The sequence below is a fragment of the Limulus polyphemus genome, unplaced genomic scaffold (assembly GCF_000517525.1).
Source record: "Limulus polyphemus unplaced genomic scaffold, Limulus_polyphemus-2.1.2 Scaffold1429, whole genome shotgun sequence".
In the NCBI taxonomy this organism is placed as follows: domain Eukaryota; kingdom Metazoa; phylum Arthropoda; class Merostomata; order Xiphosura; family Limulidae; genus Limulus; species Limulus polyphemus.
Window position 1 is genome coordinate 53,651 of NW_013667039.1, and position 25,450 is coordinate 79,100.

The 25,450-nt window shown below is 33.8% G+C and overlaps 1 protein-coding gene across 1 annotated transcript in view; it reads left to right on the top strand.

Annotated features, from left to right (window-relative positions):
* The window catches only part of LOC106463519 (oxysterol-binding protein-related protein 8-like), a 67,815-nt gene that overhangs the window by 10,838 nt on the left and 31,527 nt on the right, over window positions 1-25,450 (top strand). The window contains exons 2-6 of the mRNA XM_022391041.1: window positions 2,919-3,562; window positions 12,005-12,076; window positions 12,566-12,678; window positions 18,834-19,014; window positions 22,789-22,885. Of these exons, the coding sequence (XP_022246749.1) occupies window positions 2,919-3,562; window positions 12,005-12,076; window positions 12,566-12,678; window positions 18,834-19,014; window positions 22,789-22,885 (1,107 nt within the window). The remainder of the gene's footprint in view (window positions 1-2,918; window positions 3,563-12,004; window positions 12,077-12,565; window positions 12,679-18,833; window positions 19,015-22,788; window positions 22,886-25,450) is intronic.

A 25,450-nucleotide genomic window follows, 5' to 3' on the forward strand; every position in this document is an offset into this window, starting at 1 on the left:
TTTAGATTTATTTTATTTTAAAATATTACTAAAAATACTTGATATTCATTTAGGAGGTTCTAGAGTGTTCAAATGGAATTTGGAAACCGTAAGATGAAAAGAAGTATTTTTAATTCTAACAAGAAAATCACCTTGTGCTCAGACTAATCATATTCTGAGTCAGACTGACTAAAGTAATTCAGAGACAAATCTTTCATAAAAATACTTAATCAAAAGTTCTTGTTGATTTACAAAATTATTTTTAATGTTTATGAAGTAATTTTTTTCAAATTTTGTGAAGATACAGTAAGTAATTTAATTGTCCAATATAGACTAGGTTAAATGGACCGACTCTGTGTGTACATAGGGTAAAATGAGTAGTAAAAAAACTAGGTTCACGATTCCATTCATTCACTTTATAAATTATTTCAAACTGTAGATGATATAACTCCTATTATACATTTTTCTCGTAGTCTGTTGATTTTTCATTTCGGTAATGCTGTTGAAGTGGCCTACTGAATTCCATAACTTGATAAAATAGTGATTTAACTTATGTCAACCAGGATGAGGAGAACAAGTTGGGGGGGGGGGGGGAGTTAGTAATATAGATCATCAAACAACTGCTCGATAAGTATGATGCATGTGAGACATGACTGGATCATGTTGCACTTTCCATTTTTCTGGCACACCAAGTATAGTACTTGTCAAATGTTTAGATTAAGGTGAGTGTCATTAAAATGAAATTTATTTGGTTGCCCCATATGATGATATCCAATGGCTGACATTTTACACACATATTAGATGCATGCATCATTGCAAAGGCAGTAGGAAAACATACTTCAAGGTGGCAAATTGGGAAGTAGTAATGGCAAAAAAGTATCAAAACAAACAATGGGGCTAGAGTCAAATAATTCGACAAGGTGTAAAAAATTGTTTTCAGTGGACATAAATAGAAAAACGATGTAACTTTCAGTGGTTATTGGAAACTATATTGTTTTTATTTTAAGCTGTTAATTTTTCTCTTCCCTCCATTCCAATGGTCTTCACCCTGCATCTGGCTGAGGATCTGTGGGTCCCAGACCTCCAGCTTTTTTTTCCTTTTGCTCATCATCATGCCAGACAGCATGGTTGATGGCAAGTTAACTCTGGCAAAATGTCAATAAATGTTTTTATATATCTATATCCCAATTTTAGCTGTGTTATGCTTGGCTATTTGAATATAGCTATCACACTTAAAGTTCATATCACAAGTTCACACTAATTACATTTAACAATTAACAAACACAAATGCTATATTTTAACTTCATATTTTTTCTTTGTTTTTGGTTCTAAGAGCTGACATGTAGTTACAATATTGACAAAAAAATATTTTTTTATTAGTCCTTTGCAAATCTATGTAAAATTTATCATGTATCAGATTTCTGCCATCAGGTTGAAAAGTGTTCTGTGTGTTTTTCTAGACTTATCTGCATTCTTTCCAGTCTTGTTACTTCCACTGATTCAGACTTTCAGCCTTTGTGTTTAAAGCTTATAGGAATAAAAGAATCATAGAACTTGATATTTTGAAAAATTAATTTCATCATGAAATATTAGTTCTAGTTGTGTATGTGAGCTTAGGTTGATGCACAAACTCAGAAGATGTTTAATTTCTATCAGTTAAGAGTTGTCATATTGACCAGACATTTAATCTGTATTTTGCTGTAGTTTCTTTTTACATTAATGTATGTGCAAGAAATATAATGTAATAATTCAATACATTATTATTGTGTAAGTAAAAAATGTTGATGTCTCGTTTTATTAATTTCATTTGAAATGTAATAATTCCTTTAACTGAAGTTCATTGATTATATACCTAAGAATTGCAAAATAATTGTGTAAAAAATGGTTAAAAATTATACGTTTTAATTAAATTTAGTTTTTGACTCAAGGAAATATTGTGATGCTTCAAACATTTTGAATCAGCTTATAAGTAGTACCAATCAGAGGCAGAATTTAAAGTATTTGCCATCATACATCCAGCATATTAAGCAAGAGGTTATTTTAACTTACTACATATTGTTGGGAAAAAAAAAACATTCTTAAGATCATATCTATCCTTTTGAAAATCAGATGATCATTTTAGTGTCCTAAAAGTTAAATTTTGTAACCTTTTTTTTTTGTGTCAAGCTTTTTGTTAACCTTTATGTAAAGTTTTTAAAAAAAAATCTAATGAAAGTAAAATAATTTTAATTTTTGGTATCTTTTTTAGCAATTTGAACCCAGTTATTCTAGGTACAACTTCCATTTTCAATCTCAATCATTGTCTTCCAAAATAACAGCTTATTTATGTAATATAAATGTAGATTGCTTAGTAAGTTAAATAGTTTCTTGGTCACTTACCAAAACTCACCCTCTATAATGTTTTATTTTTTTAAGAATATTCCAGAAATAATGAATTGAAGGCAAAATGAAGTAAAATTCAGTGTACCCTGCTTTATGGTAAATCACTTTATTGCAGATCAGAGAAATCAAACTTAAGATTTATATATCCATGAATTTTTAATTAAGTCTTAATATTCTGTATATTTCCCAAAACAATAACAGTTGTTTTCCATTAAACTCTGGGCTAGGGGCATAAAAAAGCATTACGTGTAGCATGCAGTCTACAAGCATCATCACCATTACATATGTTCAGCATTCCTTTCATTTAATAGTGTTGCAAGTAGAATCTAGACAGCATTGTGTGTAGCATTAGTATGGGTAGTCTGCATACTCTAATTTAGATATTTGATAAAAAAAAAAGATGTATCTCAAAATTAATACAAGTACTAATCTTTATTTCTTTTCTGTATGTCCTGCATGGCAAGAATGATTCAGTTATTGAAATGGACTAAGACTTATGTAATGATAAAATTCTTACTAACATATATTTTCCTTTTGTTTATACTGCATGCCACCAGGAGAGGAACTAGGCTCCTCCAGATCTCCTAACTTCAGCCCATCCTCTGCTAACACTGCCTTTAGCCCATATTTATCTCCCTTTAATTACTGCTTTAAAAGTGTTAAGGCTTCCTCTTGCCCATCACCAACTTCATTCTATCCTTGTGTTTGTATGTGTCATCAGTACCATCAGCAACTTGTCCTCAGAAAAGCTAGTGATGGAAGCATGAAATTGATATCACTTGCACTGAATCAACACGTAGAAAATGAAAATGTTATTTATGGAAATAATGGTAATGAGCATGTAGTCAATGAACAGTCAGAGATAAGTATTTCCATCCCGAAATACAGTTCAGGTCCCACTTCATCAAAAATAAAAGAATTACCTTCACCAGGCATGCTTTACACTACACATACACAGATTTCACACTCAGCTAGTGAGCAGACCAGCAGCTTTACCCATAAACCAGACTCCTACATAACCCCTCCCTCTGTTTCCACCGTCCCAGATCTTGAAGATGACATCCATACGGATGAGAATCGGGAAGGTAATGGCACACACAGTGTTCATTCCTCAGAGTCTGACTCAGATGTTGAAGAAAACCTTGATGTGGAGCCAGTGGAAACTGTCTATGTAGAGAATGGAAGTGAAGAATTTGGAGCTGTAAGCTTTTATTTACTAAAACTTAACATTTTTAATGGAACTTCACAGTAATGATGTAGACTGGACTTGTAATTCAGTTTTATCACACAGTAATTGTTGTCAAAGTCTAAGTCCAAAATAATTTAATAATTCTGGTTAAATCAGAACTTAAGTTCATTCAATAGAAAATGTAAAATTTTGAAAAAATTAAGAAATAGAATTCAAATAATGGGATGTTAACTTTTGACATAATTCAAAGGTACATGTTTCAACTGTAATATAATTATTGCTCTGTTCTTATGTGTTCAGTTAAGAATATTTTAATAATGCAAAAAAATTCATTTATTCTTCAAAGTACATCAAAGTGTAAGATATTTTACTGCATTTCAGTAGCTCGTGAACAAATTAGCATCCTTTGTATTGTTCTAAAAATATTGATTTTGTCAAATTGGTATAAATAGTGTTATTTTGGTACTTTTAAACATTATTAAAGTAATTGTGTTTTAAATGATAGAATTATTGAGGTCATTATACAAAATACTACTTTTTTTTGTCCTTGAAATGTTTTGAATTTTGTCATCTGAATAAAATGTTATTTTCAGTACACATTCTTTTAAACACTGCACTGCAATGAAATAAGATCACAATTAATACTAAAAACTGTGTTGATATAATTTGAAAATCCCACAACAAATGTAACAGTACAGAAATTTGTATGAATCTATAAGTTATAAAAGGTCTTATGAATGATTAAGAATACATAAATCATATAATAAGTTATGAAATGTTTTCATTGTGTGTGTAATAAAATACTATTACTTGATGTAGTCTAATTTTATTGGAGGGTTGCATAATTTCTTGAGAATCTTATACACTTGAAGGGGCAGTCAAACAACCCTTTACATACTACCCTCAATAAAACTCAAACAACCGTCAATCAAATTCAAACAACCCTTAATCAAACTCAAACAACCCTTTACATACTATCCTCAAACTCAAACAACCCTTTACATACTACCCTCAATCAAACTCAAACAACCATCAATCAAATTCAAACAACCCTTTACATACTATCCTCAATCAAACTCAAACAACCCTTTACATACTATCCTCAATCAAATTTTCATGTCATATGTCTGATTTGTGACTCAAGATGTGACATCACAATACCAAGTAGGTATACTGTCGATCTTAAAAGTTCTAATGCACCCAAGTTTCAATCCCCTCTTGTTCTCCTGACTAATTTACCATGGTCAACCTCAAGGGATCAGAGGGTACAACCTTGCTGAAAGTGTGTTTGAACATGATAAATGAGAGAGTACCATGGATTTAGACACACCAGTACTTACTGTGTTAAGAGAAGTATTTGTTATTAAAGAACAACCCGAATGATGAGGCAGAGATGTATAATAAGTTGTTTTCAAATCAAACTTTATTTAGGCTGATTATTAGGCTGTTTCTGATTATTACTGTTTAGCTTAATGGATTAGAGTCATGACACAAAAATAACCAAGTCATCAAAGTGTGTCCAATTGCACTATTTTTGATTATTCCAACTGTCTATGTCTTTGAGAGTAATCAATCAGTTGAATATAATTGATTAATGAAAGTGATGAATAATCGATTATCAAATTCCATTAATTGCCGAGCTCTACTTATAACAAAGTTGAATTTGGTAAAAATCACTCTCATTATTGTTTTATTTAATGATAAACTGAATTTATCATATTTAAAGAAAACTTGTTCTACCATTATTAAACTGAAAATTGTAATTACTCTAATTACTTTGCTACTGGTCCCTGCTTTCAGCTGAGTCATGTAACATAAAAGAAAAGTAATTGACATAATATTGTGTCTTACTTTTAACAAGATAAGAATTAACCAAGTTGAACTAAGGTACGCATAGCAGATTCAGAAGAATAAGAGATTAAAGGTAAAAGTAGTAATAAAAACCAGAACATTAGCTTAATATGGCCAGGTGGTTAGGGCACTCGACTCGCAATCTGCGGGTCGCGGGTTCGAATCCCCTTCCCACCAAACATGCTTGCCCTTTCAGCCGTGGGGGCGTTATAATGTGATGGTCAATCCCACTATTTGTTGGTAAAAGAGTAGCCCAAGAGTTGGTGGTGAGTGGTGATGACTAGCTGCCTTCCCTCTAGTCTTACACTGCTAAATTAGGTATGGCTAGTGCAGATAGCCCTTGTGTAGCTTTGCGTGAAATTCAAAACAAGCCATTAGCCTAAAAGATACAACTAAGAAATTATTGGAGTTAATACTTTAAAACATAAACCGAAGTATAATATAGAACATATCTGTTAATAATTTGACTGATAAGTTAAAATGCACATATGCCTATTTCACAGTCTCTCAAAGCATTAATGCTTTGAAGGGACTATAAATTTTAATTATTGATTTCATTACGTTAACTAACATGACAATTTGTAAACAACATGTAACTGAAGAATTGTTATTCTTTTCATATTTCCATTTCAACTAACCTGACTTTTATGTTATTGACATGGTTCTCTCGGAATGAAAATTGGTTTTTCATTTAAAGCAGTCTATAGAGATGAAAAAAAAACTGTTAGATTGCCTTTTTGAATAAAGTTCATGCTTATATCATTAACTCTGATCCAGGAGTAAACTATTTTAGACCTTCAATTTTTTCAGTGAAACTAAAAAATGATCCTACTCTTGGGCCTAGCACGGTGCAATGGCTAGAGTGCTGGATTGTGGATCTGCAGTTTGGTAGTTTGTGCACATTAATACCAAATAAAATATATCCTTCAAACTTTTGGTGCATCATAAAAGTGGTGGTCAGATCTCATTATTTGATTAGTGTATGTCAAGCTTTTGGTGCATTATAAGAGTGGTGGTCAAATCCCATTATTTGATTAATGTACATCAAGCTTTTGGTGCATTATAAGAGTGGTGGTCAAGTACCATTATTTGATTAATGTACATGAAGCTTTTTGGTGCATTATAAGAGTGGTGGTCAAATACCATTATTTGATTAGTGTACGTCAAGCTTTTGGTGCATTATAAGAGTGATGGTCAAATCCCATTATTTGATTAATGTACATCAAGCTTTTTGGTGCATTATAAGAGTGATGGTCAAATACCATTATTTGATTAATGTATGTCAAGCTTTTGGTGCATTATAAGAGTAGTGGTCAAATCCCATTACAGTACACCACCGATTTTCTGGCAACTAATGGTCCGGCACCTTCTTTAATCCAGACAGTGAGAGTGCACTTGAAATTTCCACGACCACCTGGGTGGCCACAGATATGGAATTGCATGTGGCGCCCACACTTTCGGGATGGGCTACTTACATTTTAAGTAGAAGTATGTCACTCTTTAATTGAGTTGACAGGTGAATTAATCAGTGGGATAGAGCAACGTACCTTTTTCACGAAACAAGAGCTAATGACTCTTCATTTGTTGTATGAAAAATTACACAGGGAAAGATTAAAGCAAATAAAACAACTTTGATTGGATGAAATGTTTAAAAACATAGGCAAGAAGAATGTGTGTCAGAGCAGTAGGCCTACATCCGATAATTCTGTGGCTTCAACTTCAAGTGTTCCCCCCTGCAACATCACAAATCCATGATGAAACAATCTACTATGAAACAGACAGTAATCCTGACAGCCCTCAACTTCCAGACCTTTGTGATTATCTCTACACTTCCAGTAAAATCCTAAAATTTGCCACTTTGGAAGTGGTACTAATGTAACATTGTTTGTAAGTACAGTAATTAATAAACCTGTATCATTTATACCTGTACTAATGTAAGTTTCTAGCAGTCCATGGTGCTTTAGAGACACAGGAGCAGTATAATTAGTGGGTCAGAAGTGTATTGTTGAATTATTATTATTATTACGTGACCTCTGTTGGTCCTGCAAAATGGATAATCTGGCAAGGCTCTGGAACCAAGGGTGCTGGAAAATTGGTGTTATGCCTGTATTTGATTAGCGTACGTCAAGAATTGGAATGGTGGTGGTGTTGATTAGCAGCCTTTTCTCTAGTCTGTAACTTCAAAATCAAGGATGGCTAATATAAATAGCTTTCAAGTAGCTTTTGCATAAAATTCAACAAACAAAACAAAATAACAGTAACATTTTTTTCTGCTGTAGATATTTAAGTTTTTATAAAGTTCCTTTTATTTATGTATATTTTATGATTGAATTTCAAACAACTAGCCTCAAATCAAGTACTTTACATGTAGAAATTCTATTTTAAAACTGACCTAAACACTTATGTATTGGCACTGATACCTGTAAAACTGTATACCTGAGGATCATTTAACTAATTACAATTTTCTGCTCATTTTCAATCATCTATAATTAAGAAGGTATATCATTTTAAAATTTTTGTACTGTTAAACAACTTTCATTATTAAATATATTGTGATTTTTGTAAAAATACACACCATAAAGTTTTAAAAGGTTCCATTTTATTTCTTAAATCAAAATATAGTTATTTTTCACAATTTGTGTCATCTTACCTCAATTCCAATAAATATGAGATAACAGAAGGTGAATTATGGACTCTAACAGCCTTGGAGACACTTAATCCTCTGGACTAGATGACTGATGGGTGACAACATTCTAGATAATTTTTGTAACTTGTCTTCAGATCTGTTGATATCAAGATGGTTAGTGTATATGTCACAATAACACAGACCTTAGTGAGAGCTTGGTGATGACATCATGATGATAAAGATCTCAGTGAGAGCACGATCTTGGCACAGCTGTCATCGAGGGCTTGCTGGAGTGTGTCATTGATGGCTGAATATGTACTTCATTAATATGTATTCTGTACAGGAAGACTTAGTAGTAAAGATGTTAGTCAAGAATGGAGTACCTAAGATTGTTGTTGGCCAGAATGCACTACACAATGTAAAAATTATTTTCATGTAATCTCCCATATAAAGGATTTATTATTTAAACATTCTTTATTCAAGACTATGTTTTTAAATCACCTGTTGAATGTTGTTTTTTCTCTTTGAAATGATCTGTTATCTTAGTTCTCAAACCTTTATTTTACAAGAATACTGTTGCAGAAATCCTGGTAGGCAAAAAATAAATTACTTCAAAACCATTTTCTAGATTGTGTGATGGTATTATTCTGGTATCGTTGTTCTTGTCATCATCCAGATACTGACAATTATCCATGACCATTAATTGGCTTCACTAAATATCTGGGTTAGACATATTCATCATCAATAACAAGAACAGCTGTATTTAAGTACCCGCAAATAACTCCAGAGCAAATGGGCTTGTGTGTTTTAAGATGCAAGTCTGTCATCATATGTGTTAAAATCCAAGGTACTGGGGAACAAAGCTGCTTATGTATGAACTTTTTTTTTGTTATTTCTTGATTGCAAATACAACTGAGGTGGAATCACTTATTTGGAATAGTTCCTTCACAAACATGCTTTTTATAGCTTTGCTCTAACAGCACTGTCTAACCCACCTGTTTTAGTTTTGGTAACAGCACCATCTGACATGTGTGTTTTTAGTTTTGTTAACAGCAGTGTCTGACATGCGTGTTTTTAGCTTTGTTAACAGCAGTGTCTGGCATGCATGTTTTTAGCTTTGTTAACAGCAGTGTCTAACATGCATGTTTTTAGATTTGTTAACAGCAGTGTCTGACATGCATGTTTTTAGCTTTGTTAACAGCAGTGTCTGACATGCATGTTTTTAGCCTTGTTAACAGCAGTGTCTGACATGTGTGTTTTTAGCTTTGCTAACAGCAGTTTCTGACGTGTGTGTTTTTAGCTTTACCAAGAGCAGTGTCTGACATGCATGTTTTTAACTTTGCCAACAGCAGTATCAGACATGTATTGGATTTTAGGAAGATTGTATGTTTTTTAGGCATGTTGAAAGCTGATAGAACTTTTTTTTCCTTTTGTCATAATTCAAATGAGATTGCAGTAGTGATCATTACTTAAAACTCCAGGATTATGAAAATTCACTATTGATGTGACTCTTACACTGTACTATTTAAAAGAAGTTTATTCTGTTACATTTCTGTACTTCTTCTTGTTTGTATTTCCCAGACATATGCTCCCAGGTGATATATTAATTTTATGAAGTAGTAGGTACACATTTACTGACAATTGCCATCACTGTTTCTCCTATTACTAAATAACAAACATTTCTGTGGGATATATTTGTTCTGGGTGTTCACAATTTTATGCTTTTTTTTTGAGTTGAAGGTGGAGGACCAGGTCACTACAAATCCATGACTTTCTGAACTCCAGTGGATGCAACTATATCCTCATTTCCTCTTGGTTATGCTTTTTTGGTTGTGTAAATGATCAATTTGAATTTACAGTAAACAATGTTTCTGTTGATGTTTTTGCTTACATTTGTTTTTTCGTGTCTGGGTTCCTGTATTCATTCAGAGTTACGTGGTCTTAAAGATTTCTAAAGTATGATGTACTTGGGTGTTATAGGATAAGCTTTTGATTCTACAATGCATTTTGTGGGTATTTGCCTCGCATTCGGTTTTGAGTGGCATTCTCAGTGTAGCTGACGATACTTAGGTCAAGACTACTACTACTTCTAAAAAATAACAAGTTGATGACTTCAACATTTCAAACATGCACAATAACTTATTAAATATAGTTAAAAGCAAGAATAAAAAGCTCAAACTTTCAATGGAACATACTGACTACTATTACTATCAATTTTGAGATTTCTGTAGACACCTTCACCATCTCCATCCATCAACACAAAGAAAACTTCAGCATCTCTACAGAAGTGTAAGTCTTGTATATCTGTGGCTAACTGTCAGAGACTGAATTCGTTGGTTTCACAGATGAAGCTTCAAAGTATGCCACCAAAAATTTGTGTTTGTGCCACCAGTTCACAGAATATTTTTGCAATGTTAACCATGACAAAAAGTGCCAAGTTCCTGTTTTGATGGAGAAATGTGTAGCAACTCATGTTACAGAGACCTGTGGTGCCATTTCTGAATGTAACTAAACCTGGAGACAGCATCATTCCATGCCAGTAGTTTCTCTGAACCTTTTTAAGGGTGAAGCAGTGCACTCCACCTAATATTGATACATTTAATGTTGCATGTCTTCCACCATGTCCAGGAGTGTAGTGCTGCTGGAGTGCACTGGAGCTCTGCTCTGGCACCTGAAATTGGAGCAGAGTCCTCTGACATTTCAAAAATTAAAACTGTTTATGTAAAAAAAAAATAAAAAATATTCAATTTACACCTGAAATTTTCTTTCATAACCAAACGCTTAACCAGAGATTAGTCTTTTTTTTTTTAGCAAATCATGTTGGCAGGGTAGAAGGTATGCAAGTCATTATAAAAATCAAGGTTGTTAATATAAAATTCAGTTAGAAAGATAGTACATTATTAAGATACGTGGTTTTAAAACTTGTTTTAATGTTGGTGATTTTTATTTGGTACACAGTTGTTGTTTTTTCCTTGCTGCTTAATTTATAGGAGGTTGAGATGCATATTTTCTCTTGCTAGTATATTAGTATTTAATATGGCTTTAATGTAAGTAGTCTCAAATAATTAATGTTGGGTGTATTTTCTTTATTTGAAATAGACCAAAAGTATTCAAGTTAACCTTTGTGATCTTTACCTTTATGGTGATGTCACGTGTCTGACAAATTTTGGCAGGGTTTCGGCACTACGAAATTTAGCAATACACCAGTCACTGTGTCTCTCACTATTCCCACATGTTTTACACATTTTGGGAGACCAAGTTTTCCAAGAAGGTTGCAATTGAAACTTCTTATGAACTAATGTCTTCATATGTAAAAATATTTCCTCCAGTTAATTTATACTTCATAGTGAATCATTCTAAATTAAGTTATGTAATTGTTACTATACCTTCTGTGATAAAGCACAACTTTGGAGTATATTACCATCGTCATTGTGACTTTGTACTAATTTTTGTGACACATTACTTAAGAAAACCAGTATTTCCATTTTCATTATAGAAAATTAGTTTGTACATTTTACTAGTTGAGTTTATTTGTTCTTGAATATTAATACACTCATTTTCCATCTCTTTAAGATGTAATAAACAGATATTTTCTGTTGTATACTACAGCAAAAAATACTGCATCTTAAAGAGGAGCAATAATAAACATTGTTGGAAATTTTCACAAAAATATATCCTTTTTGGTTGTATAACTTAAAAACCAATGTTGGTCTTTTGAATACATTTAGAAAGAAACTTTCATTAACCATAAATTAACCTCTTTTTTTTCTTTCTTATTACAGTGATAAGATATACTGAAGAGTGTAACTTTGAAAAAACGTTGTTTTTTTTTTCAAGGTTTAGTAACATTTGTGTATATCTGCTTTAAAAGTGCTTGTCTTGTTTATTGTAATAGTGAGAGATAGAGCATGTCTTGCTTACCAAACAATAATTTCACATAAAGTATTTGGAAACTTAAATTAATTGTTACCGTCTAGGCTGGGGATGTTGGTCAGACTGAAGAGGTAGAAGAAGAAAATAAAAGCCTTATTTGGACTCTAGTCAAGCAGGTACTGTAATTTTCTGTAGATAAAATTTGTTTTATTAATTACAAAATGTTAAATTTTTATTCTATTATATATATATACATGAATATGACTTAGATGGTTTTTCAAAATAATTCTCAAATTTCATATAAACATTCTTATAATTTTTTGATTTTGACGTACATAAAATTTTAAAATAAGATTTTTGAAGTTTTATTAGTTGCCCAATTTAGTACAGTTTTCAATACTTTGTTTTTCTTATAGAAATCTGCCATATAGTTTCCTACCTGAGTATTTTTCCTGATACGTACCTGCTGGTAGTGCATTTTCAGTACTTCATTTTTTAATGTTGTTTCTAACTTGAATAATGTAACCTACTTATACTTAATTACACTTAGTAAATGCAATTTCATTCACAAAGAAACAAATCCCATGAAGAGAATAAACCATACTTAGGATTGTGAAACTCGAAGCATTTTATCCCTTGTCAGCTAAGCTAATTTTGTTTTGCAGGTCAGACCAGGAATGGATCTTTCTCGAGTAGTCCTACCCACCTTTATTCTAGAACCAAGGTCATTTCTGGACAAATTATCTGACTACTATTATCATTCAGACATTCTAGCTAAGTAAGTCATTATTTAAGTGTTAAATTACTTTGAAAAGTAAGGACCAATATTTTAAGAATTGTTATTCTGCGATATTTTGTACTTAGTAGTTGTGGTTTTTCATTATAATTGTACTAGTTGAAAGAGGAGTAGTATATGAAACAACCAATTCAGAAACGTATAGTTGCCTCTCTGCACAACAAAGGGCTATTACCTCGCACCACTGCTATGATGATTTTTGCACACGCAACAAGCCTTGAACAAAAATCCCACATCCTACACATATTACCATGTACTATGCCAACCTATGAGGTAATCATCATTAGACGATAGCCCTCCACTGTTACAAGGGCAACAGTAATTCCCATGAAAACTAGCACTAGAAGAAAAACAGATTTATTCAGATGTCTTTTTTCCTTTGGAATTAATAGCATTTTTGTGCTTATTACTTTAAACATTCATTGTGATTCGCAGGGTAGTCTTTCTTTCCTTATTTTTTTATTACCAAATTTTACACATCTCATCTGGAACCTTTATTTGAATTATCTTTAATTTTATTTTTACTTTTAATTAAATTTTGGACATGTGGCCCATTATCTATGATAAGGTTTCTTTAACAGTGCTATTTCGTGTGGTTTTAACCCAGTATACAGGTTTTGTTAAGTATTTTTCAGTGTCATCATTAGAGCAATGACATAGACCTATGCACCATCATCTTACCAGGCTAATTATTGCTATATAAATAATAATAATAAGTCAGTTTTCTGTATGATATGAATTACAATTCTTGTTTCCTCATTTCTGACATCTCTTAAGATTCTAACATTCTTCAACAGGGTCATCCAGTACTGTAATGGTAACTGGAGGTACTCTGACAGTCAGTGCTATCACTGCAATTGTGCACCAGATGGTTGTTGCATTCTCATCCAAGATTATTGGCCTCCTATTTCTTTTACTTTAGCTGAGCCTGCCCCCATCTGTGATGTGTTTCACCCATGTTGTTTCCACCCATGCTTTTGCTTCTAGTTCCCTCTTCCTGATGAGGATTAGGTAATACCACCTTTGTTCTTCACTGCATGAATGACACGGGTATGTGTCTTTTGTTTTCTATTTCTCCACTTGTTGTTTTTTTTTGTGTTTTTTTGCTGAATCTTGGCTTACCTTGAGTTTCTTCTTTTAGCTTGGGAATCTCTTTTTTTGTTCTTTCTATTTCTCTCTATTTCTAACTCTCCACCTACTGGTCTTCATCTCTTACTTACTCAACATTTTTGCTATCTGTCTGCACTTCTCTTTCTTTTAGAGGCTTTACATCATGACTCTATCAGTTTTACTAGGGAAGCTTGCACCTACCTGTTTACCAGCTTGCCCTCAATTTTCTTTTTTCCATTGTGTCTATTTAATCTGGTTTCTTTGTTTCTGAGAATTAATTTGTGAGGATGCCTTACTTTCTGGTATTTGTGTTCCTCAGTCTTCTATTTCTTTATGGTGAGTTTTCTTTAGGGGTATTTCTTATACTTTGGAATTTTGAACTGATGAAGTTTTTCAGCAGTCATCTCTATTCACTTTGATTTTTTGTCTTTTTTTTTTTTTACCTAGGGGATCCCACTAAGTTTCTCATCCTCTACAGCATTGTGGGGTCACTCCCTATCCTATTCCTCTTGTTTCTAGTCAGTATCACCACTCTCTGAAGGCTGGCCATAGGGGATCTCGAAGGTAACTTGTTTTTTAGAGCTGGCCCTTGGATCCAGTCTGGTGAGAGCTCAGATCTTTCACTTTATTTGCCTGTGACTTCTTTTGCCACAGACACTAGGCTACTCAAGGATTTTTCCCTGTCCTTCCACTTTCCATCTCACCTGATTAGAATGTCATAGAACAATTCCTCGACCCCATTCTGAGGTTTTGCTTCTTGCCTTTGTGGGCATCCTGTCACAGATTTGTTTTCTTTGAACAAGCTTTGGTCTTTCTTCAGTTCAAGATGTTTTTTTTTCCTCTGTAGTGGGAATGTTGATAACCCATATTGAGGTTTCAGGCACTTTCTCTGGATCTTTATTTGTCTGCACAACTTTTAATTTTTTGGTTTGGCCACAATGGTCAAACACTCAATTCACAGCCCTACCATTTGAGTTGTATACAGCCCCATATGTTTTCCATCAGGTCCAGTTGGCTTTTTCTTGGAGGCTACATTCATGAGGTCTACTGTTTCACTACTATTTGTATATTTGGCCCCTACTTCACCCATTCAGTGTGGCTTCCACTCTTGCAACCTCTCTTCTCCTTCAGGAGTTGTCTCATTTGGGGTGACTGATTTGGCTCTCAAATTCAGTCTTGGCCATTCTCTATATCTCATTCACTTGAGAGTCTTTTTTTGAACCTCTTCCTTGACATCTTTGAGATATGGAGTTTCTGGTACCAAGGCTCTCATGTTTCCTTAATTCCCTGCATGAGAGGATTTGTCTCTGTTGGAAACTCTCTCTGTCTCTTCTTTTGAGTCTTTTGTTTCTTCAATATGCACCCATGTGGATCCCCGTCAGTAGATTCTGGCCAATCTTTACAAATGTGTCCAGAGATCTACTGTCTTCTTTTTACCTCTTGTTCTCATGGTAGTTCACATAACCCCACACAACCTTGAACATTCCTCTTCCCCCACCTCACTTAGATTTGCACCTGTTCAAAGCTCCCTAGGGCTCAACAGTAAGTCTGAAGTCTTATAATGTTTACATATGCAGGTTTTCATACCAGTGGTAAACATAGCACAGGTAATACATTGTGTATCTTTGGGCTTAGTGAAAACCTGACCTACAAACAAAACCTCTCAACCAGTGCCTCTGTTCAGGTAGGATGCAATTATTGACATCTGATCCATTTCTGTAGTTTAGTTTCCAGAAGAACTGTTTCTCAAGATCTGCATTTGGTTGTCAGTCTATTATGTCTCAGAAGTTCAGGCCCTAGTGGCATATCTACTAGCTCACCTAGACTGGATACTTTCCACATAGTAGTCTCTCTATCCTCTGGTGTTTTCAGTGGATTTGCTGTGGAAGTTCAATCATCATTGCCTTTCAGACTCCTCTTAACACCTACTTTCCACTCTTTTGGTGTCCAACCCAGATTCTACAGATCTGTGTCTAAAGTGGTCCAATCTCATTTTATAATTTCTTCCCCTCATTTGGGGGAGCCATCACTTGGACACCTCTTGCACTAGTTACCACAGATACTCCTTTCTCCCCAGAATGTGGACTGCCTGGGAGTGTGATTGGATGTTTTTTCCATTCAACCTCCCTTCCTGTGCAATTATTTTGTTTCTTTGTTTTGTATGGGCTGTTCCTTGTTATCTCATTCCTAAAGCACTTTTTATTGGCTGTTGACAGTTTGTTTTCTTGCCATGGGATTCCTCTTCCTCTAGATTTCCCCATTTGGTTGGTGTAATTCCACTGGTATAATACTAAGTGGATGCACTCCCTTGATAGGAATTAGGGATGGAATGTTACTGAAAGTGTAGTACAGGCTACTTCACTACACTACAAACCAAGCTATTCCTGGTGGTTAGGCCAGCCAGAGGGGTCACATTCTACTCGGGATGCAGGTCTGGAAGATATTCTTCCTGCCTCAGTTATTCTAATAAGTATTTCTGCATTATGGTAAAATCTGACTTATTCTCCTAGCCACAGTATGCTTTCATACTCAGCCCACCACCTGAGAGATAAGGGCTGGTTGAGCAATCTTACATTCCACCCACTTCTGCGACACTTAACTCTTTCCATATGGGCATCCTTTTCTGTGCGTGTCACAAGGTTTTTTGAGTTACTTTCAACATTTAATTAAGGTACTTTATCATCATGATATACGGATAAATTTGGTGTGAAAACTTAGCTAATAATCAAAATGTTAATATTATATAAGTTTTTAAGTTCTTAATTTTATAAGGCAATATAAAAAATTTATCAATTTTCCCTAGTATGAGGATTGTGACATTTTCTCTCTAGGCAGACCCTCTTCTCTAATTTATTTACCACCTCTCTGAGAAGTTTGGAATTTAATGTAAAGTACTCATTATAATATTATTATTATTCAGGCAAAGCATTATTTTTATGACATTCAATCTTATTTGGTTATAGAGCCATAAACTAGAAAATCAGCCTCCTCTAGCCACACCCATCTGTCACATTATCTCTATCACAAATTACCAGTTGTCTTATTATTTATAATCAATAGAAAGGCAGAATCTTAATCTATCAAATGACATGCTGTTCTCTGTACAGAGATTTTTTCTATTTTGTTTTGAGTTTAAACTTTATTCCCACGGGAAACATGTCAACAAGATTAGCAGAATTTTTTAATGACTCTTGTCGCATAGTTAGAAAGCCAGAAACATTGTGATAGTTTTCGGCATTGTCTGGTTTTTACATGTTGTTATTTTGTGTTCTTAGATGCATTATTTAATTAAACAAGAAATTATTTAATGCAGTAATACCATTAGTATGAAAAAGTAGGGTTTAAGTTTCATTGACAGTTGACAGCAAAAAAAAAAACAAGTAAATACTGTATTTCTTGTTTTTCATTTATTTGTTATTATAAAAGTAATTAAAATGTAAAAATTAGAAATGAAGAAAAATAATTATAAATTTTCACAAGGTACACTTGCTAGCAACATGCAAGTGACTTGTGCATTATATAATTCGATAGGGTAACGTGAGCTACATGTTTGCCTAGTGATTTACAACTTGTATGGAGGGAATATTAGTTATACATGGTTCAAAGAACAGTAAAAACAATAAAATTCAATATAAACAGATGTATACTGTTAAGAGTTTTAAGCTATTTAGGATAAACAAATGTAATTTCATGTTACAATTTGAAGTCATTCTAGAAAGAAAAAAAGGTAATTCAAATTTACTTCATATATTTTATGGTGGTTACGAGGCCAGTCAAATTCACCAACCTCATATACAGTTAGAGTACAGAAAATAACAAATAAAATATACGGTTTTGCTGAAAATAAATGTTCAAAATTTATTTAGGAGGTTTTATAGATTATGCAAATGAAATTTAATAATTTTCAATTGAAGAAAAGTAATTTTAATCTGAACATGAAAATCACTTTGCACTTGTAGCAGTCAACACCTTGACTATATATGTATAGATATATTCAAGGAGAAATTTTCACTGAAAATACTTCATTAAAAATTCTGATTTTTTGTCTACAAAGACTTAATGCTTACTAAAAACTTGCAAAATTTTGTGAAGATACACAAAAAATATTGGAAGTTATTGTATGGAAACTCTAAAGGTTAATTTGGGGTCATGAACTCGGTTGATTCGACTGAGCCCATAACAAAAGTGTTAAGTACCATGCAGAAGGTTATTTTGACAATGTATTAGATGAACAGTATTCCCTGCATGAAAAGTATCATGTCTCCTTCAGAGTGATGTACCACTAAGCTACAACTCGGTAGTGGGTGACACTCTATATAAGTTTTTCCCTTTCAGATGCTACAGTTTCATAAAAGTGCTCATCTTTGTAATTTCTTTATCTCCACTGGCCCTTCCACCATCTTATTAACATGGGAACAAAGGCTTATCCTTGATGAGGTAAAATATATATATACACTAGAAGTGGGAATGAAGGGTGGGAGGTTGTGCAGAGAGACAAGTATCTATCTAAGCACAATTTTGAGGTGAGGAAAATGTTAACTTCAGAAATGTATAAGTAGGGTTTATAAAAGTTCTCTTATTTCACTTTGTTCTTATTATATTAATGCTTTATTTGTTACTTATACAATTTAATTAGAATACCAAAATATTTTCTTCATATTTTACATCTTTTCACATGTTAAAGTTCCTGACAAAAAAAAGTCTCTTGGTGACATTCCAAGTATATTTTAGTCTAGTGACACAGTCAGTAGAAAAATAATTTATTTCATTTACGTAAATTTGTTCAAGATAACTGTTCACTTTTAAGGTATTGATTTAACAAAAAAATTTTTTTTTGTATTTTTTACAAATTTTGAGATATACTATCAACTCGAAAGTGTAAGGTAAATAAAAATGGCTTATGGCAAGGTTTCTTGAATTCCTTACAAATAAACTCAATACTGCACACAGTTTCAAGAAGTTGTTAATTTTATTTTTCAAACAATAATAATTATAACAAATAGTTTTCAATTACCGTTTTCACACAGAGCTGTACAAGAAGATGATCCATTCACAAGAATGAAGACAGTTGTACAGTGGTACTTATCAGGTTTCTATAAGAAACCTAAGGGATTGAAAAAACCATATAATCCCATTCTTGGAGAAACATTCCGATGTTACTGGATAAACCTTGAAAAAGATAGCAGAACCTTCTACATCGCTGAACAGGTTATTAATAATAACATGTATATTTATTGATCTTGTATTTATTTTAATGTTGTTGTTAAAAATTCTCTTAATTTTGCTTTGATTACTTTTTTCCTGTTGTTTTTCATTCTGCAACAAGACTGTAATGAAACATGAGAAAAGGTATTGCATAACCAGCAGTTTCAAGTGATGATAAGAATAAAAGTTTGATACTTAATATAAGTCTCTGTTTCTTGTTACAGACAACAAAACTCAAGATATTGAGAGTAGAGGTAATTGGAAAGTTAGACTGCATGAGGAATAGCAAAAATCACAACTTGTTTGTTTCTGATACAGTCTTACCTTGTCTTACACAAAATTATCTCAATCTTCTTCTGCCATCTAAGCATTATTAATACATTTTTTTAAATCGGTGCACCAGTCTATGTACTCCATCAATTTGGCACCATTTCTGAACATGTACATATCATGTGACTACTCTCCATCAGTAGTATTGTTCAGTTATATTTATTTGTGCAGCTAGCTCTCTCTGCTATTCCTGTTCAATCTTCACTTTCTCGATTCGCACTGCATTGTTCAGATGTATGTTTTTTTCGTATGTGGCTACCATTTATATATGTGCTTTTTTGCCATTTCAATTTCTTCTGTAGTTTTACTTTACTGTGTTTGCATTTAATTCTTATTACTGAATTAAAAGAGATTTTAATATGTATTTGAGATCAACTTATCCACTACGGAAATTCTCATTGCAGTCGAAAATGCTACTGGTATACCTTCTCAGGAATCTAGTTTGACTTTATCTGCAGTGAAGGTACAGGCCTCAATTTGCAGGGAGCTAGATTTATATTTTCAGCCAGCAATTTCTTCTTCATTTCAACATGACAATGTTTCTGAAGAAGAGTACAGTCAATGAGAAAACAACTTGCATTCTCTTTTTCTGTCACCTTCTTATTTTGGCCTGTCTCACTCTACACCTCTTCAGGAATTTTCACCTTCCACCAGTTGCCGTGCCACCATATCATTCATTTTTGGCGGAGAATTGTTCTTCTCCTCCTTTCTTCCTATTGCTTCCATTTCTCCCAGGGAATCTGTCATAAGTTTTTTCACGTCTGGTTGATATACCCATGATAGGCATGGCTCAGATGCCCTTATATGGCTTTATCCTTATTTACACAGGGGAGGATTAAGTATTTCACGTCACCAGTGCTCGGTCTTTGGGTTGTTATTTATATATATGTCCTTTGACATTTAAATTCTTTAGATGAATTGTAAGTTAGATATTGATTATTATTGATTATTGATTTAGGTAAATTTAATCAATTTTGCACTTTGTTAATATTACTTACTTTGTAGACTTGGCAGATTTTGATTATTAATGTATTTTCTTTGTAATCTTAGTTCGTTTGCACAATTGTTTGTAAGTTGCATATCATTACTACTCGTATTATATCATTCAATGTTCTATTTGAATAATTTTTTTCGTCATTGTTCACTACGTGTCTTATCCTAATTTTTGAGATTGTAGGACTTGAATCTTTTTTTTGCTTGGTTTCATCATTGACATGTTCATTTCACGTTTGTAGAGGTGAGCTTTGCTTTTGCTCCGTTTCTTACGTTCTTGATATTAGAAACCTAATTTTCTCCTTGCAATCTACAGTTTTGGGTTCTTCCCCACAGTGCCCACATTGTTGATAGTTATTTATTGCTCTGACTCAAGTGTTTCAGTTCAGGGCCCTAACATTCGCACCAACCTCAGCTCTTTTAGTGTTTTGTCAGTGTATAAACTCTTGCCTGACATCTTCACTCTCTGAGTCTTTGCACTCTTCTTTCTATGGATGAATAGCTCCTACTTGCTTCTTCCCATTCACAGTCCAGAGACCACACTAATCTGCTCCTACAAGAAGCAACATGGGTGGGATTCCTGATGATAATGGGGAAGTCTGATCTTACCTCTACTCAATACCCCATTCATTTGGGGGGTTTCTTCATTCCAATTTCAGTTGGGCCCAGCCTTTCCCCTTTGTCTTTGGAGCAGACAGTTCACAAGTCCCTCACCTTGCATTTCTTTATGGCTTGAGAGGTTCTGTCTCTTTGAGGATGTGGGCTTCCTTGGAAGCTCTCATTCCCATGGGTCAGGCTCATTTGCATTCTCTTCAGTGGACACTCCTAGGTCAGTGGAACTTCTCCTTGAATCCCTTGGATCAACCTTTTACCCTTCCTTCACCAATCACAGCTGACCGGGCTTGGTTAAACACAGACCAGACCATGGCAGAGGTGCCACTTACTCCACCTTGTCCAGATTTACATCTGTTAGTGGACTCATCTTTAGAGGGTTGAGGTTCTTACCTCAACTCCTGGGAGATTTCTGGTCTATCAAGGAGTCTTCTCTTCATATCACCAATTTCAAGCCTTTGACAGTTTATCAAGCTCTATCCTACTTCCTTCCTCTCCGTGGGGGGGGGGGGGGGTAGTCATGGTACATTCCGACATCTCCACAGTGATCATTTATATCACAGGGTAATAGGATACCAATTCCAGGTCTTTGTGCTATCAGATCCTGGATGTCCCTTCTGGGCCATTTTCCCGGTTCCCTGAATCTGGTTGTGGATCAGTTATCTTCTACCAACAAGATTCTACTCACAGAGTAGTCCCTTGTCCTACAGGTCTTTAGGTGAGTGTGTTCTCAGCTGGGAACACCTCATATATGCCTTTGACACCCACTGGAACACCATTTGGTCTCTCTTTCCACAGCCACTAACTCCGAGTGTGGCTGCATTCTGTCAAAATTGTAGGGGTCTTCACATCTATGCTTACCCTCCTATTCAACTCTTTTCCAGAATTCTATCCCTATTCCAAACCACTCTGTGTTTTAGCCTACTTGTGGCTCCGTATTGGCTGGTGCACCATCATTCCCACTGCTCCGGCCTTTACTTGTACAACTTTCACTACTATTACCTTTGTCTCATTCCTATTCTGTCAACCACAGTCAAACATTGTTCCTCCAGATGTCACCACACACTGGATTCTTGTATGGCTTTTGTCAGGTCCATTGTGTTTAGTCCTTTCCCCCTATCTGTGATGGTATACCTTCTGCCTTTGGTCTCTTCAATGTGGTTTTCATTCTTGTCACCCTTTCATTCCTAATTATTTTTCCCAATTCTTCACTTGGTTGTTTGACAATGGCTTGTCCAATTTTACTTTGTCTAACTATTGGATGGCCTTGTTGAACACCTTCTGTTTCATCTGATTTTGTCTTCCTAGATCATTTCCCTTCTTTTCTGCTCCTTTTGAGTCATACATCTTCCATGTTCCTTTGATTTGCCTGATTGGGATCTCATTGTGGTCCTTTATGCCTTTCCCATTCTCCTTTTGAACCTTTGTCTTTGTGTTACAGATGGAGCTAGCTGCACGTGTATAGGTAGCACAGTACTATTAGTGAAGAGTAGTCACATGATATGTACACATTAAAAAATGGTGCCAAATTGATGGATAAATAGACTGGTGCGATGGTCGCAAAAAAATTTTTAGCAATGCTTAGAGGGCAGAAGAAGATCGAGATACCTATCAGAAATATATTTTGAGTGTAAGAAAAATGTTTACATTTATTTAGTACATGGTTTAACAAACCTGCTAGTCAGGTTTGTATTTTGAAGGGTATGTCAACTGTATGTTAAAATCAATACTGACAGCTTAGAAGTTTATTAATTTCCTCATATTTCATTTTTGGAGAAGAAAACTTTGGTATAAGGACAATTTTTATTTGACCATATTATTTTAGGTTTCTTTTGTTTTTAGGTGTCTCATCATCCACCTGTTTCTGCATTTTATGTCACAAACAGAAAAGATGGTTTCTGTATCAGCGGTAGCATTTTGGCGAAATCTAAGTTTTATGGTAAGATTCTTCATTTATACTTGTGACAAGCCCTAAAATTTCTAGAGATAAATTCCTTCTTAGTAATATGCAGAAAAAAACTTGTTTTTTTTCTGTTAAGAAATGATAATGATTAAAGTAAAATTTTAGTCAAGAGATTTTAAAAAAAATTTAATATAATACAACAGGTCATATTTTACGTTATGTACCTCAAAAACTTTAAGATTGTGGAGTTAATTTGGAAACTAATGTTGAGATGCATATTGTTAATTTCTATATTGAGCCTTAATATAGTGGCACAGTGGTATGTTTGCAGGCTTGTACTGCTAGAAACCAGGTTTCGATACCCGTGGTGGGCAGAGCACAGATAGCCCTTTTTGTAGCTTTGTGCTTAATAACAAACAACTCTTTCTTTTTTTATTTATTTATTTATTATTATGGTTGTTACAAGATTGGTCAAATTGACCAATTTCATATAAAGTTAGGATAGAGAAAATAACAGATAAAATATAAAGTTCTACTGAAGAAAAACATTTGATACTGATTTAGGATGTTCAAATGAAGAAAATTATTTTTAATCTTAACATGAATATCACTTTGAACTTGAAGCTGTCAACACTCTGACTTCATACGTTCATTAACAAATCTTGAGTAAAAATACTTAACTGAAAAACCTGATTTTTATATACAAAATACTTGCAATGTTTACTGAAGGCAAACCAAATTGTCTTCTTTTTCATAGATTTTTGTACCTGTTTTCTTTTAGTCAAATAAATACATACATGATTAGATAGCTGCTTTTAAGTGTTGCGATTCTCTTTTTAACCATAACATTAAATTTTAATAATTGAATGTTAAATGGTGTTTTGGTTCCCAACCATCCCTATTATTGTGGAACACACTGAATTTTAAGTCTGATTCTCATGTCCAATTCTGACCTGTGGCAGGACATGGTTTAACCCACAATCTTGATATATAACTAGTAGTTCTTGTGAAATCTTTTGTTTCCTTTGCTGTAACAGTGACTGTTATTCCAGAGAGTTTGAGACATAATACAGGTGCTCTTACAATGTGACCTTCTGGCTATTTGTTCTTAATATATGGATCAGTTGTGAATCTGATGTGTAGTAAAGCAGGTAATTTCTTTATCTTTGGCCATTTCTTATTCAAACATAGTTTTTGGTCACTTGTTGTAGATGTTGCCGAGTTATTTGAACTATTTTTGCTTCAAGTAAAATCACCCGTTCAGAACATGCTTTTAATTGTAAAATCATTGTGTTACATCTGGTAAAAAAAAACATTTCAATTTTTTGTAAAAAATCCAATGAAAGATCTGAAGCTTTGACTTTTTCTTTTATCACTAAAAATAAAGTAGTAAATCACAATTCAGTTTTACATCTATGGAATATGAAAACAAATATGATGATCAATGTCAAAGTACAGGTACCACATCTTGTACACCACCTAAGAAATAGGTCAAAAGATTAACAAAATTTCAAAGTGCTTAGGTTTGTGGAGTGTCAAGCAATGATTATAAAGCATTTTGTAATTTGTGCCAATGTGAATGTTTTGTAGGCCATGGTGATCACACTGATTTCATCTTGAAATATTCTAGTAGTGAAAATCAGCACCAGAAGAAAAAAAACTACAGTAAGAGAAAAAGAATTTCCCAGTTTTTAAAACTCCTAATGACACTTACTGCTGTAGAGGTGGTGATTGTTTGTCACAACACCAGCATTGTCACTTGTACAATTCTGTGGTCTGTTTGAAAAAGCTACTGTTAGTTGTCTTACCTTGTTCAGGCATAGCCAAAAAAATATTTACAGATAGAACGAATGGTGAGGCAATTATGAAAGGGTTTCTGCACCAAGCTTTTAAGAGGAACCACCCGGAGCCTTGGAAACAAGTTCTTTTTTTTGGCCAGACATGCCTCAAACAAGGATGATATATAAAGTATTTTTGAATTATCATTGTTTTTTTCATAAAGGAAAAGCTATGCAAATTAAATATGTTTAATTCAAGGAAAAATTATAAAGATGCTCAAAATGTGACAGATTACTTAAATATATAGGTGTTTCAGTCATAAATGTTTTCTACTCTTCTGATGACAATTGTGCAGAGAATTTTTGGTGTATGCAGAGCTGTACATAAACCTATGCAAAAATACAGTCCGCTTATTTTGCCATCTGACTTTACAACATATTCAGTGCATAATACAGCAAATTCAGCCTTCTATAAACTACCTGTGACATGAAAAACAAAGTGATGATAATTTATAATCACTTCTAATACTAAAAGGGTAAATAAATTTAAAAAAGTTCTGTGATTTTGTTAAATGGGTTAATCTGCTTTATCTGTCTGTGTGATAGTTAACTTTGTGTAACCTGTGTGAGGAGGAAACCCACTCCCTAAAGTTACTCGTGCTTTGTAACCTTTTATTTTATCTGTACTTAATCTTGTCATATGTTGGGAACATCACCTAGCTGAAGTGTGAGGAGGAAACCCACTCCCTAAAGTTACTCATGCTTTAAAACCTTTTATTTTATCTGTACTTAATCTTGTCATATGTTGGGAACATCCCCTAGC